Source organism: Lepidochelys kempii, chromosome 5 (genome assembly GCF_965140285.1).
Source record: "Lepidochelys kempii isolate rLepKem1 chromosome 5, rLepKem1.hap1, whole genome shotgun sequence".
NCBI classification, from domain to species: domain Eukaryota; kingdom Metazoa; phylum Chordata; order Testudines; family Cheloniidae; genus Lepidochelys; species Lepidochelys kempii.
The window spans coordinates 34,763,352-34,780,185 of record NC_136384.1 but is presented as its reverse complement, the minus strand read 5'-3'; the positions used below and the strand labels follow the sequence as shown (position 1 = coordinate 34,780,185).

Below are 16,834 nucleotides of genomic sequence, written 5' to 3'. Positions count from 1 at the left end.
AAGTCTTGTGAATCAGGTTTGAACTGGAAAGCATTTTGGTTTAATTTAGTTTTTTCCGTTTCTTTGGCCTTATAGTCAGTGTTCAGAAATATATACTTCTCACCTCAAGTGAAACTCATTTATCTTGACTAAAGAAGAAGTTAGCTAATCTCCTTCCTTATGTCTGTGTTTCACTGCCTCAATAAAGCCATAATTATCACCCACTTTCCACTAAACTTGTCCAAGGCCAGCTGTTTTGCAGACAGCATAAAAAACTATTTTGTGCATCTTATTTTCCAAGCCTGTTAGATTAATTTTGAATACAGTTGATTGTTTTCTTGGCAATCTTTTCATGATATCTCAACAATCTTTTTTATCAGTCAGCTAGCTGCTTGCTTCCTCCCCAGACTAAATCCAAATATGTTTATTTAATTAAACTGAATACAACTCGTTCAGTTATCTCCTAATTTTTAATCCTATTTGAAACAGTTGCATAAATGGACCTTTCCTTAGCCCAGACACTCCTATGTGCATGCAGTAAAAATACCCTAGATAGATTTTAAAGAAATAGTAAAAATAGTAAATTTACTTTGTCCAGCTTTGTCCAGCTTGGAGCTATGCTTAGGAGAGTGATCCTGCCCCCCTATCTACATGGACATATGACCTTTTTGCATCATTTTGGGGATTCTGGCAAACACCAGTCACAAAGGGCAAAGTTTAGCAATAACTATATTTTTGGGGCAACACACATCATGTTACTTTGGACGTTGTTTTGGAAGTTCAGCCCACAGGGCTCAGTTCTCCTACTAATGTCAGTGGAAACTTTTCCATTGATTTCAGTGGGAGCAGATTGGTCCCATTCATAGCTGGAGCTTAGATTCCATAGTTCCATGCTTTAGAAACACTAGAAATGATCAAATAGAATTATTCAGTCCATTCAAAAATATGTCATGTAAACCTGTGCTAGAGAAGTCCATGAGATGACTGCAAGCTGTGTAAAGAAGTACTTATGGGTACAACAGCGATCGCATTGGCAATCACAAACTAACACAGGTTAAGCCAGGTCAGTTAGCTGAATGAGAGTTCTCCAAGGATTCAGTATGTAACACTCTTCTCTCTGAGTCAGTGAACCAGTTTCAGCATGAGGATAAATCTGTTGGATGAGACTTGAAAACAAAGTCCTGACCTCTTGTGCTTACTAAAGATACCAGGGCACTTTCACAAGATTATGGGTATTAACCCTGAGATTCTGACCAAATTCCAGTGCAGGTAATTGCTTTTTGTAGACCAGAAATTCAGTTGAAAATATATTCTTCATTTCTTGCCCTGATTGATGCTTAGTGGTCTTGCTGTGTGCTGCTGGGAATAGATATGCATTCCCAGGGACAGATACACTTCAGTGGTGGGACAAGTGGTGTGTGTGTGTTTGTGTATATATGTATACTTTGTATCAGTTGTACAAAAAAGGTGTTGATGTGAAAAGTGGTGGGCAAAGTGTTGTATGTAGATATGTTTATTTCTCTGAAGATATCCTACTGGACTCTCACTCCTGAGTCTTAACTCCTTGTCGTCAGACTGGCAGAACTCTATTAACTCTTAAGTTTGTTGTTTCTCAAAGGCAGCAATAACAGGATAGAGTGTGAGGTAGGTTCCTTTCTGGCTGTTGTGTGCCATTCCCTGCTGAGTATACAAGCTGCCCGCCATGGACTCCAGTCAGCTCCTTATGGACTATAGGTGGTGAAGGAGCTGCCCTAGAGAAAGCATGACTTAACAGTCATTGAACCAGCTCCTCCAGCTCCCAGCAGTGCCTTATTAGCTATTTTGTACTGTCTTACCCTTTTGAGGGCCTACTCACTTATTTCTATGTCACTTCTACCACCCTCAAAGGGAAGCAAATTTAAGAGCTTGGGGAGTTCTGCCAGTCTGGCACTAGTGACTTGAAGGTCGCACAGATTATATATTCAAGGCAGTAGAACTACAAGGTAATTTCCCCACATACATTATGTATACAATCATTAAGCATTGTCATGGACACTTTGTTCTGCTTCAGACTGTTGTGCCTACGATTATTCTCCAGTTGTACCTGTATATTCAAGTGACTGACTCCCTCTATTTTGGACAGGTGGATGAAGGCTTGATCATCTATGAGCACACACATAATGAGGCTGTGGGCTGGAGTGCAGAAGATTCTTTTACATTTACAGTCTCCTCCCCACCAGCAGCTCTGGATCTCCAGGTGTTTCACGTTGCCATTTCATATGAAATTAACAGACATGATCAGAGTAGTCACTTGCTTGCAAATACAGGTGAGGTTACTGTGCTCTTTGAGACACCTAATGTTTATTACCACATGTGGGATCCAATGAGCAAATTAGAAAAAATGCAGGGCAAACTTTTCCTCAATAACAATTTATATTGATTTCCTCAAAATATTTATAGCATAGATTGCAGTGTAGGTAATATTTTGCAAATGATTTCCAATTGTTTTAGTAAACATTTAAAGAGACACTGGTCAAAATGTAGTTTAAGTCCAAAATGTAAGTTTTGCAAAAACAGAAAGGGTTTTGAGTTTATTATTAATAGAAAAGTTTTTGTGAATTATTTCTTTTATATGCCTCTTTCTGATGCCTGGCCAGAAGACTAGCCTGGGAAACTAAAGTTCACTAAACCTTTTTTTTTTTTTTTAAAGAGACCTTAAAACATTAAAGCACTTTAGAAATTCAATATATTTATTTTTTCCTCTTTAATGTTGTGGTTGCAATTCTCCTTTTTTGCTATAATGATGTGGTAGTAATTGCTAGGGATAATAATAGAGTGTCTTCTGTAGCTGTAACGTATTGCTACATCTTTAATCCAACACCCATTCATCAATATAGGAATGTATCCTCTGACTTTTAAATCTCTACATTTTAAAAAAACATGGTAATATATTTCCAGCTGGGACAGAGGGTCATGTGGGATATCCATATACCAGGAGAGCATTTGAAACATTGACTCCACATCAGTCTTCCCTGAGCTCCGTTAGTATTGCTACTGCACATGTGCATCTTATTTCTGAAATGTTGCTATGACCAAGTAATAGTTTTTAAATGGCTCTTTTTCTTTCTGCAAGGTGCTATTGTCCAGGAAGGAGGTAAAGTCCTAATCAACAAAACAAATTTAGATGCTTCAAATCTATTGGTTAAGTTACCCGACATGCAACGTTCTATATATGAAGTCTGGTATCAAGTGATATCTTTACCTCAGCATGGCATAATTGTGGTTGGAGAAAGAAATATTACCAAAGAAAAACCTAACTTCTCCCAGTACATACTTAACAAATTTGGAATCGTTTACATGCATGATAACTCTGAATCACTTGCTGATCATTTCACTTTTGCTGTTTGGTTAAACCTGAAGAGTAAGTCTGCAACAAAGCCTGATACCGATGTTTTGGAAGAGATGTTTAATATCACCATTGTTCCAGTGAATGACCAAGTTCCAGAGTTGAAGACTAAAGGGCTGCGTTTGAAAGTTCTGCAAGGAGATACGTCTGTGTTAGGACCAGAAAATTTGAAAGTCGAAGACTTAGACAGCAGTCCAGGGGAGATCAAATACACCGTCATTAGCAATCCCACCAATGGCTATTTATCAATGATGAACAATCTCAGTACATCCATACAAGATTTCACACAAGCTGATGTTGATAGTGGCAGAGTTTGGTTTGTACAAGATGGAAGTTCATCCTCTGGGGTTTTTTACTTTAGTGTGACTGATGGCAAACATCGCCCATTATACAAACTTTTCAACCTTGAAGTCACACCAGTCTCTCTCACCCTAGTCAACCTTACTGACGTGGTACTTCCACAGGGTCAGACCTCTGTCACTATTACTAATGTACAGCTATCAGCTACAACAAATGGAAAAAGTACTGACATTAGTTATGAAATAACAGTGCCTTTCAAATATGGCCATTTACTGATTGGAAATGAGCAGGTTACTAAGTTTGAGCAGGCAGACTTACACTCAGGAAGACTATCTTATCTTATGACAAATCTCAGTGCATCCCGGGATATATTGGAGTTTATGTTGTTCACCTCAGAAAGTAATCTTACAGGACAGGTACTCAATATCACAGCAGGGCCTTTGGTGAAAGCTGCATCTGACCTGAAAATTCCAAGCAGGATGGTTTATAAATTAAGGATCAAGGACCTGGATGCTACAGAATTAGCTAATTTGACAAATAGCAATCCCAAATTTGAAGTGATAGTTCCCCCAGCTCATGGAAGACTTGTAAGAAGAAGGTCGATAAATGATGCTACGTTTGTAGGAATTAATTTGTTCACACAAAATGACATTGACAGAGGTGTTGTGCTGGTTGATATAGATGCTAATATGACAGGTACTGATATGTTAAATGACTCGTTCACATTCATACTCAGGGCTGATGACGTGCAGCCTGCTGTAGGCTATTTTCAATATGTCATAGTGCCATATGATCCTTTACTTGTGCAGGGTTTTACAAGTCAAGTGCCTTTCTTAACCTACACGGATACTTTAAAAATTCATACTACTTCCAAGGATGAGCCACCGGTTTCCCAACAGGATGAGGGACATACGGAGGCACCGGGAAAGACTGTACAGATCAGGTGGCAAAACCGAAATCGCTGGGGAAATCAAAATGAGGAAGAGTCATTGCTTAATGGGGAACCAGTCGAGAACAGATCTGCAAGAACCGAGATCACAGTTAAAGCAAATGCCAAAAGTCCCAAAGTGAAGCCACGTGAAAACAGTAACCCTTTGTCCATCATTATCCCACTTACATCAGTGGCTCTTTTACTCATTGTCGCTGTTATTTCTGTGTGTTTTTTTCTAATGTGTCATAAGACAGAAAAGGCAAAATCTCTCATCAAAAATCAAACACAGACAGTTCCTAGCACTCCAGGTCTCAGTCCAGAACGGAGTCTGACCGTACCCATGGTCACAGTGACGCCTCTTCCAAAAGGGGCTGCAAACTGCACAGCCGCTCCATTCGTGGCAGTCAGATGTAAACAGCTCCTTCCCACACCGGTTGCTTCAGCTGAAAAAAATTCTCTGCAAAACAGCTGGTTAAACCTTGATCCTGAAATGCTCCAGCACTGTCGAAAAACAAACCCAGCTTTGAAACACAATCAGTATTGGGTGTAGAGTGTGGCCATTTTGGGTCATGTAGATTAATGTAGATTTTTAAGAAAATATATATAATGTTGACATTTGATCATTCTTTATTATGCTTATTTATTATGGGTCAAATTCTGCTCTCTTCACTTTGAGCATGATCCAAACCTCAGTGAAGGCAATGCGCTGATTCCTATTGACTTCAGTGGGCTTTCGATCAGACCCTTAGTTGTTACATAGAAAAAATACCCACTGACTTCAGTGCCTTCTCTGTCCTTCTGTATTTTAAATTAACTCAGTATTTGCAATATATTTTATTTCCCTTGAAAGGGATAAGGCAGCATAAACATTGTGTCATTTACTGTATATTTTTATACAATATGACTTTTTAAAGAACCAAATTTGATACAAATAATTTGTATCTTGTCTAAACCAGCTTACTTTAAAGAAAATGCAACTGTTTTCATAAATAATTGCCAAGGTGCTAATCTCAGGAACATCAGTTAAACCTGAATGCTGTTCAAAGACCAGTGCTAAAGCTACAAAGCTGTGATTATTTTGACAAGTATTCATCAAGGTCCCTGGGCTGGAAGCCTAGGATTCTTCTCCACAAGGATACTACAGCAGTGATAATACATATGTGATTCTGGAGCTTTTGTTTGTTCTTTTTGTCATTCATTTTTAAACTCTAGCCTCACAGGTCTGCTGAATGTCATAATGCATGTCTAACCTCTAATCCACATGGCAAAAAAACTATCAGCCAGCCTGTCTACAGCATTATCTTTAAGCTCTGGGTTTTGTCTGCAGAAACATATCAAATGTCGTACTGCTGTCTAGGGGCTGAATTCTGTCCTCCGTAACACAAGTTCTGCTGTGTTTGAAGTCAGTGAGGCCAATGTAAGTGACAGCAGAATTTAGTCCTTTGCTGTACAAATAGAATTTGTTGCTAAACTACTGAGAAAAATAAATCTGTGTGAAGTTGAGAAAATGAATATACTATGGAAGAGTTTCATAACTTATTGTTAACAAGGAACTTTGATCGTTCGTGCCTTAAACACTATGAAAAAAATTACTTACTCCAATTTAGCTCCGTTGATAAAATGTGTAATAATTTCTCTTTAAAGGGAATATTTTTATTTGTATGAAAGTCCTTGCTAAACAATTATTATTTATATATATATATATATAAAATCCAGTTTTAAGGTCCAGTCCTGCCTTCAGTGAAGACAATGGCAAAACTTCCATTGACTTCAAAGAGAGCAGAACTGGACCTTAATAGAAGATTGCTGAGATCTTAAGTGGTCCCATTATTTATCGCCTGATCTATTTAAAAAAATTTATTTGGAAAGACCATTTTCCAGCTTCTAAACCAGCTTTTATGTGATGATCCATGTACCTGGTGTGGACTCACCACAATGCTTTACAGAGTTCATACTAAAATGTCATTGTAATTTGACATCCAAATACTACCATTCTTTAACATCCAGGACTGTAGTTGTATAAATGTTCTCATTGCCATTTCCTTCACAGCATAATGAACTGTTTAGCCATAAGCTGTATTCCCCCATTTATTTATTCCATTTAGGTGAAATTCATCCCAGTGCAGAGGGCCTTGCCAAGGCCTTGGTTACCACTATGGCCTGAGGGCCAAATTATGGATGCTTAAGCACAGGAGTGCTGGGGATGGGAAAGGCACAGGGAGCTTTCCTAATCCCTCTCCTCTCCCAGCCATGGACAACTGTAATTAAGATGCTTTATGATATGTCATATGGTACAGGGATTCCAGAGGGTCCATTTCTACTGGAAAGGGTATATAAACACTCGGGGCCAAATCCTCAGTTAGTGAAGTCAGTGGAGCTACGTCAGTTCAGACCAGCTAATGATCTGATCCATAGGTCAAGTATTCCCAAATTAAAATGTGTTTGATGACTTAGGGCCCAACCCTGCAGTCCTTGTACAGGCACAACTTCCACTGAGTCCATAAGGATAATATGAGTGTATCCTGAATAAGAATTACAGAATTAAATACTGGTCACCGGTGGACTATTGTGATTTCAGAAACTAACATTTTACAGTCAATGTCCGATGTATTGTTTTTACTTCATCCTATAAGTGTATTTTTGTTTTGTAAAAAGTGGGATTTTTTAAAGGATCCTTTTGTGACATTGCATTCCATATGTTTTATGAAAATATGCTTATGAGTGTGAATACAATGTAATTGGAATATGCTTTATGCAAAAGGTCTTTGTGACCGAACCCATCACAGTGGCATAGTCAAACAGGATATGTGCACAGCTGATTGCTTTGAGACACTCGTAGTAATTTTAAGTGAGTTTTAAGTGTGGTGACTGAACAACAGACAAAGTGGTTACTGGTTTGTTATTTTCTGTTTGCTTATTTTGGGTAAGGGAAATAGGGACAGAAAAGTAAGCAAATTAAGTAAGAGTGAAGCTCAGAAGAAGCTAGAACTGCACAGGTTGCAGATTGCCCAAAAAGGCTGAACACTGGGCGCTGGGAAAGTCTGTGTTAATTAAGAAGACCCTGAGCTGAGTGCATCCCAGTTTCAGTGAACTGCAGAGAGATGTTGCCCAACCTCTGGGTCTGTGCTGAAGCTGACTGAAGTGTCTAACTCAGCAAGACAGGAGTGGAGGGGCGCCTGTTCTGGCAGGAGGGTTGTTCTCAGTGGTATCCCAGCTCATTAAGTGATGGTCTCAAGGGAAGACAAATGGAAATTGATGCACAATTTGCCCGGGAAAAGGCTGCCATGAAGGCAGAAGCAGCCAGACAAGGGGCTGCACACCAGCAAGCACTGGCCTTAAAAGACACAGAGATTGAAGCACAGAAAGCTGCCCAGGAGGAGAAGGAAAGAGAGAAGCAGCATGCTCAGGAGGAGAAGAAAAGAGAACTGGGTAGCAGATGCCCTGTCCAGAAAAGAGGAATTTTAGATGTACTGCCTCCGCCATGGACAGTGTCATGGCAGTAAATTCAGGAGGAGGGTGTGATGTTGCACTCCATATGTTTTATGGAAATATGCTTATGAGTGTGAATACGATGTAACTAGAATATGCTTCATGCAAAAAAAACATAAAGCATATTATGGGTTCTGTGACCGAACCCATAACAGTGGAGACTGAACCCGTCACACCTTTCATTACCAAATAGATTTCAAAATTGCAACATAAGACTGTGATGAAAGGATTTGTAAGAACAACAAAGAATTCAGTTTTATACATTGCAATATGTGGTGTTGTTTTTTAAAAAGCTATAAAAAGTTGAGTTTAGAGAGCAGAAATACATCACTTTACCCTGCTACATATAAAATCTTGTCTCCCAGTTTCCTAGTGTTCTTGTTTTTAATTATATATATTTCATTGGAATAAAAATAGGCTTTCCCACACAAAATCAGATCACTGGTGCATCATATCTGGTATTCTGCTTCTAAAAGTGGTTGGAACTTGATGCTACCAAGACAAACGGGAATTTATTCTGCCATGTACCTAGCCATTCAGAACAATGTAGTATCGAGCTAAATATAGTAATTTGCACAAGTTCACAAAGTACTGCATTTGATTTATTTCAACAAGTTTTTCCACATCCAGTTGCTCCATAAACTGGGAAGAAGATATTTGGAATTCTTGATCTTGACTCTTAATGCATTTTTTCTAGATGTATTTTGTTGTTTAGAAAATATGTCCCACATCCTTTGATCTATCATGTCTGATCTTTTAAAGTGTAAATCATTTTGTCTTTAGTAGCCTGGAAGACATATCTAAAAGTTACTTCATTTAGTATGCTAGGGATGTCTTACACTAGTGACTTGACAACATGCTGACAAGCTATGTGTTACATTAAGCAATAGGAGGCAATTCTAGCACCACAGTGAAAAGGCTATTTTGTGAAATGCAAGTACAATAAACCTCTATCCAACTACCATTCAGCCATTTGAAACTGCGAAGCTGCATTGTTGAGCTGTATTTTTGTATTTGTATTATGACAGTGTCTAGAGACAAAATAAGAATTGGGGCCCTATTGTGCTAGGTACTGTATAAACACAAAGTAGTCTGCAGTCCCTGCTTTGGAGAACTTAGAGGCTAACTGCTTATTTGGGAAAAATATGATGTGCTGAGTGCCTTCAATTCTCCCTGGAATCACAAGGGGTAGAAAGTGTCCAGCCCTAGAACTGGTCAAAGAATTTGTAGACAAATGTTTTTTTGTTGGGAAGTTAATTTCCAGTAAAAATGTGTGTGGGGGGGGGAGGGGGGGGATAAATAAATGAAAAGGTCAAATTTGACAAGAAAGGTTCCAGAATTATTGAAATGAAAGGTTTCGATTGACCCAATCTGATTTTTTTTTCCAGATTTTCAGGTCGCAATTTTCATTTTTCAATACAGGGAGTCCTTGGACTTACGACACAATTCATTCCTCAGAATTGCATTGTAAGTCGAAACCGCTTTTCTCATAGGAATCAATGGTATGAAGGGAGGATTGGTTCCTGAACCCAGGCTTGATACACTGTTTTCACCACAATAACCCAGATTTTTGTACTAAATGAATTATAGATGACTAATGTTGCAACATCAATGTATTTACTGTACACTGTATTTTGTAAACCACATTCAAATAAACATATAAACTGACATATGCTGCTCAGAATGCGGGCAACACAGGCTCAGAAAGCCAGGGAGAATGGCTCATATGCTGAGCCTCAACCAATCACTGTTCAAGCTTTCTGATTGGCTGGGGCCAGGAACCAATCAAAAACCAGCGGCAACCCTACCTGCAACAAGCTACCCTGTTGCCTCGAAGCCAATCAGAAGTAACCCCTTCCAGCTCCATGCCATTATAATGCAACCAGGAAGTGATTTCAAGCAAACTTTATGCAAATCGAGTGTCATAAGGGCGAAACAAGCATTGTAGGGGCAGTGCCGGCTCTAGGTTTTTGCCGCCCCAAGCAAAAAATTTGCCCCCTGGAATTGTGCTGCCCCAAGCACATGCTTGCCTTGCTGGTGCCTAGAGCTGGTCCTGTGTAGGGGCGAAACGGGCAGTCAATTGAAAAGCGTCATAAGTGGCGTCCGACGTAAGTCGGGCGTCGTAAGTCCGAGAACTCCCTGTATGTTGTTTTCCACTTTTTGTCCTGGTTCCATACGGGGGGGGGGAATTTTGAAGTCTCAAAAATTTGAATGGGAAAGAAAACTATTTCCTGCCCAGCTCTACTCAGCACCTTGCAGTACTGGGCCCCAAATCAGGACATCAATATCAGTAACAGCATTTTCACATGCACATACTCTTGTTCTTCATTCAGCATCTTAGAATGTAAGGATGTTGTGCTAAAAAATGTGTTTCTTCATGTCTTTTGCTCCCTGTATTTATAAAGCTTTTGCTTCTTCCATCTTGCTAAAATTAATAGAAGCAACATGAAACTAGTCACTCATTTCTGCAGCAAGTTAAAGCCAGTATAGCTTCTTTTGCTACAGCCAAACCCAACGGTGAGACTGGTGCAGTGCCCTAAAATGGAAGCTGCCTCCCCACACCCAGCATCTTTTCAAATCTATCTTGTTATTATTTGAAGTGTAGTCAGTGAATATGTTTAAACATGCTGAAAATAATTGTTCTGGCAAATACAATGGAAACTCTATTAATTTATCTTAAATTGATTCAAAGTAAAATTAAATGTTCAATTCCTTCCAGAGCTGCATATCTGAAATTCAGTCCCAGCACAAAGTGTGATTTGTGAAATCCCTGGCTTGAAAGCTGTTCATAGAAAGGCTCTGTTGCGAAGCCTTTTCTTCAACATGCTCATTTCCCCCATTTCTAGAATTGCTTCTGTGTTTCTTGATACTGCTATGCAGCTGCTGACACCACTACCCACTGATTAAGTTGTTTGTTTGCAGGCTGAGGTTTTAGCTGAGTAACATTTTCTTGACCTCACAGTGAGAGAGGCATTAGATCTCATAGACTGGCTGGAAAAGTAGAGACTGAGCACATTAAGTATTGAAATCGTGCTGTATTGAATATCTCAGAACTGTTTGGACAGGAAACAAAAGACTAGATCTTCATTAAATGCATAGCATACGATTGATGATAAAGTCCATGTACTGCATTTAATGTACTTTATTTTGCATAACATCTTTCATGTATGGTGCCACAAAATACTTCACTGAGTGAAATATCACAATAGCAGTGATTATTAAAAATAACTAGGGGGAGAGAGAAATTAAGATGAGATATATTTCAGCTAATAACTGGAATGAGATGGAGAGTTAGGAGGGCAGAGAGACTATTCCAGCTAACAAAAGATGCAGAAGAGGTTTCACATCAACAAGTAAGTCCTGTAGAAGAGAGAGAGGCCAGTTGTAGTCAAGCAGAGGGAATACAGAGGGCAAGAGAGGCAAGTTCTGTGAGATAGGCTGGACTTGGCTGGATCCAAGTGCATAGAGGGTTTTAAGAACAAGGAGAGCAATTTTGAACTGGATCCTGAAATCATGACAAGCTGGTAGAGTTTGGATAGCAGAGGTGAAACAGCAGTGCAGTGCAAGAAGCAGGCAGTAGTATTCCACATATACTGGACCTTGAGAATTGACCAGGTGCCACAGAAAATGGAGCTGCAGAAAAGAATCAAGGTGAAAGGAAGGAGTTTTTCTTGATTGAGTGGCTGGTGAGATGCTGTAGTTAAAAGGTGCATGTCTCTATGTAACTCTATGTCTGTTGCAGGAGATTGAAAAGGAAGATTAATTTGGCTATAACACAAATATTTCTAATGTTTTTTCCATTTACATGAGTAGCTAGCATTGTCACAAACCCCATTTCAGGGAACTCTTTGAGTGAGTCACTGAAATCTTAACTTATAGGTAGGAATTACTGATTCGTTTTCAGACTAACACGTGTCCAGTCTGACTCAGCTGAGTATCGTATAGTGTGATCCAGATGTTGCAACAACATTCTTTGATGAATGAAAAATGAAAAATTGTTAGATTATTGCTTTAAAAATAAATAAAAATAAACCTTGAAAATGTCTCCAGTAGTATAGTAAGGAAAGGTTTAATGTAAATTCACATGGAGTTTTAACTCCCTCTGCTAAACAGAATTTGAAAGGTTTTCATATTTTAAAATACATGTTTATTTGCAAACATTAAAAGCCATTTATAATTTGGCTCCAGAGGCCCTAATTCTAAGTTGCATTCACTCAATGCGGCACAGGATGGGGAGTAGTACAATCCCTGAAGACTGCTTTAATTTACCCCTTGCTTCCCACAACAACCCCAAAGGGCTGTTCCAGAGACTAAGGAGAGCCAGAGTGCAGACGTGACCAGGTTACGCCCCCTTTGAATCAACCCAAAGCAGAGCAGGGAGCAGAATCTGCCCTAAAATGCCATGCTCTATTCCTGTATCTAAAAACTGGTGTCTATATGGATATTTAAGGTGTCCGACTAGAAATTGGTACATAAGATAAAAAGGGTGCTAGTCTGTGTGAGTTGTGCAGCATGTCACAAAAGTAAATAAAGAGGTGGTGGTCCTACAAAGTTTAGGTGTACACATGAAATCATGAGAGTAAGTTGTGTGAATAACTTCCATCCCATCACACACCTGTCAACGACTACAATCCATGAAAAATAAGAAAAATGAAATTCTCTATACTTTTTAAACTTACTGCGGGGCTATCTGTATCACCTCTATAAGAGTCTCTAGGAAATGGACTTTTACAGGGCTCGGGCCTAGATCCCAAGATCAAATCTGAATGCCAATTGATTATATATACTCTGATGGGGAGAGAGATAAAAATCATGCAATTTTTAATAGGTTATTTATGGTCTGGCCTAACTCCCTGGAAACACATAAGTCACCTGTAAAGTCAAACATCTCATTTGTTAAAATGGCACCAATTTAATACTTATCTATGCATTGGATTGATGGCCCTGGAGCTGGTGGTCCTATTGGTTTATATACAAACATCAATATGACAAATACTGTCCTACTACAACATTACATTCCTGGCCAGGGGGAAATCAGCTGTAAGGCTTAGACTAGTGTCTATGCCTATTCCTTCCTCAGAGGCTCTACTGAGTTTGCCAATTGGTACTCATTGTGGTGGGATTTTGTCCCCTGGGAACTGGACTAAACACCAATTTATCTTACAGATGGTAATAATTTTGTCAATACTGACCTGGATTCAAAGCTGCCACCTATTGCTCTGAATGCAAATGATCCAATAGAAAATAGAAAATCTCTGGCTCACTACTAAAGCCCAAGATATCCAAACCTTCTATAAACTCTTTAATCAGAAGGTTCATTACACACTATTTGTTGTTGCTACTGTACGGGAAGTAATCTGTTTGTTCCCTTTAGATACACAGCGCAGCTGCAAGTGTAAACCAGGTCATAGTTTTAAACTTGCTGTAGTCTGGGTGAAGTTGATCATTTATCAGCTAGTCTTTTCCTAATACAGGTAGGCCCCCTTTATAGATTAAGGGCCAGGTCCTCAGTGCATTAGGTAGCACTGTACGGCGTCAGACAATGGGGGGCGTACTTTCGCCTGTGTTTTGATCTGCTCAGAGCCGGAGATTCTGCCAGGTTCACACCATCTGAGAAATGGTGGGGAAATTCTCAGATTGACAGCTGTGGCCAGATCCCAGCTCCTTGGGGAGATATGCAAACATACACAGCTACCACTTTAACTTCTGGGGTTTTTTTTGGTAATTTTATTTTTTTAATCACAGGATCACAAAATCCTGACATCAATATATTAAAAACTACATATTTGGGTTAGATCTTTAGCTGGTTTAAACTGGCGTACCTCTGTTGAAGTCAGTGGACCATACTGATCTATACCATTTGGGGGATCTGGTTCATCTATAAAATGTTGATATTTGTAATGCCATCGTACATGAAAGATATATTACATCATGACCTCAATAGTGTATTTTCCCCCATTTTGTCACCCATGTAAAGTTAAATTTTCTCCATTAAGGCTTTGATATTGTTTCAACCATTTGGAATCTACTGGAGTTGTGTTAGAGTTCTGTTATCTGATTATTACATGTTTTATTATTAACAAAATCATGAGTACCCATTTCATGGTGTTAACTGGAAGATTTAATTTACCTAACAATCCACTACACGGATTTTTTGAACAGGACAAATTTTAATATTTAGAACTGTGGGAAGACTTCTGTAATCATTGTTCCAATGATCTTATACAAATCATGTGAGACAGAATATCTACTTTTTTGGCAAGATCTCCAGTATTGACTATGCTGAGCTAAACCTGCATCATGTAGTCTGGTTTCCAGTAAAAGCCATTCAAATTAATGTGTTAAAGATAATAAGATATATTTCTGTTTTTCTGTGATATTGCTTCACAGTCGTCTGACTATATGATACGTAAATCAATTTCCTAATGATCTTTTCTCTCCTGTGTCAGTGGGTGTGAAAAAGAATTAAGCCCTTTGCATGTATTGTCTGCAGGGCAGCCTTCTGTTATCTAACATGAAAAAGTCCTTTTCCTTAAAAATGCCAGGCAGCTATGTCTGAAAACATGCTTTGGGTACAGTGTAAGAGTCATATTGTCAGATAAAATTAAAGCATATGTTTCAAAGTGCCAAAGATGGGTTAAGTATCTCACAAAGATTCTTTACAGTACGTCACTGACCTTAACCGCTAAGCCATTACAGAAAGAGAGAGATGCAAGCGACTAATATCTTCCACAGGAACAGATGATTAAGAACAAAGAGGAGCCTGACTCAGTGTCCACAAGCTATCTTTGAAGGTCCCCTAAAAAAACTAGACAAACGGGAAATTGCCTGGTTTCATTTCACCCTCTTTTGGGGGGAGGGGACAGACAACGAAGAACTTCAAATGACTCGTTAGGGCAGCTGTATCCTTTGATTGGATCCGACTTGCCTGTGGCAGTTTTTACTACTTAGACCAAAGAGCTTTATGTACACATAGGATGTGCAGTGATGAGAGAATGCATCTTTGCAATAAGATTTAACATGAAGTATAAAATCTAGAGCATGAGGTTGCATTACTTTTGTAAAGAGAAATAAGCTGTAAAGATAAATGTTTTTTCCTGTAGTCATTTCTCCCAGTCTGATGTGTTGTAAGAACTCAGATTCTCAATGACCAAAGCCTTCTGAATGTCCTTCCTCAAGCATCCTACACTTAGAGAAGGATAGCCTGGATTCTTTATCATAGCTGTTTACATACTCTTCTTGCCAATAATCAGCACTGGAATCTCACACCTTTACAACATTGATCAAAGCAATGTCGCCTACACATTACTGTCAAATATTTCACTAATCCGGTAGTTGCTGGACAGTGGTGTTATCCCATTGCTTCTGCGACAGTGTTTGCTTTGACTTCAAGCATTAATGAGTTGCACTCTGCTGTATCTGCTCAGATCTTGAACAAGTTGTTTTCCTGATTCACTTAGGGTTTTTCTTATACCGCTAGGTTGGCTGCAGAGTTGAAGCTACTGTGCTTTCATGCAGAGGTGTACAATATAAAATACAAAATCAAATTTACTGGTGCATAGAGTCTTCATTCCTCAGCATTTTGGAATTGGGTAGGCTGAATTCAAGACCACCCTCCTTGCACTTTTTTCCAGTCCAATCTACCTTATAAGTACTGGGGGCTCCTGCTTAAAAATCCAGAACTGAGCTTTTACATAACAGTGTTTCAGTTAGTTTCTTATCAAGATAATCAAAAATGCTGGTTTTACGAACCTAAAACTAGAAACATTTAAAACAACTACAGATTTGACATTATTATCCTTAAAGTCAGAGAATTCTATAAGCAGGTGCTATACTAATCTTGAGATGGCACATGCAAGCGCTGTATGCATATGAATGAGACGAATATTAGGATCAGTCTAACTAAGTGCAGAGTAAATAACAGCCCAGATCAAATAAGTACAACTACGTAACGAGTTTGCCATTTAATAGGAACAGCTAAGAATCTTTATAGTCAGGGCAAGCATTTCATATACATTAAGCACATCTCTTACATCACATTACATTAGCATCATTGTCTGGTGGTGAAGAAAATGTGTATTGGAAAAAGATGGTACAAATAAGAATATTAATATGATGCTGTCACCTCTTCATTGGTTTGAGTTTAATGAGATGCTTTCCAGGTTTCTTCATTTCCTCACAGTGCTGTTTTTCCTGATTATATAACATCTCACTAAAAACCATTGGTGGTTTGATAAAATCACAAATACAGGTTTTCTCACCTCCCCACCCCCTTTTTTTCAAAAACACACACACAAAAACTCACTCTCCTGCTGGTAATAGCTTATCCAAAGCGACCACTCTCCCTACAATGTGCATGATAATCAAGGTGGGCCATTTCCAGCACAAATCCAGGTTTTCTCACCCCCCCCCCCACCCCCATACACACACAAACTCACTCTCCTGCTGGTAATAGCTCATCCAAACGGACCACTCTCCTTACAATGTGCATGATAATCAAGGTGGGCCATTTCCAGCATAAATCCAAGTTTAATCAGAACGTCGGGGAGGGGGGGTAGATAAAAACAAGGGGAAATAGGCTACCTTGCATAATAACTTAGCCACTCCCAGTCTCTATTTAAGCCTAAATTAATAGTATCCAATTTGCAAATGAATTCCAATTCAGCAGTTTCTCGCTGGAGTCTGGATTTGAAGTTTTTTTGTTTTAAGATAGCGACCTTCATGTCTGTGATTGCGTGACCAGACAGATT

At 39.0% G+C, this 16,834-nt stretch overlaps 1 protein-coding gene across 1 annotated transcript in view; it reads left to right on the top strand.

The window, feature by feature from the left end:
* Positions 1 to 6,108, top strand: part of LOC140911275 (chondroitin sulfate proteoglycan 4) — a 63,177-nt gene extending 57,069 nt beyond the window's left edge. The window contains exons 9-10 of the mRNA XM_073343933.2: positions 2,102 to 2,285; positions 3,092 to 6,108. Coding sequence (XP_073200034.2) covers positions 2,102 to 2,285; positions 3,092 to 5,145 — 2,238 coding nt within the window. The 3' untranslated portion in view covers positions 5,146 to 6,108. The remainder of the gene's footprint in view (positions 1 to 2,101; positions 2,286 to 3,091) is intronic.
* The last annotated feature ends 10,726 nt before the right edge of the window (positions 6,109 to 16,834 follow it).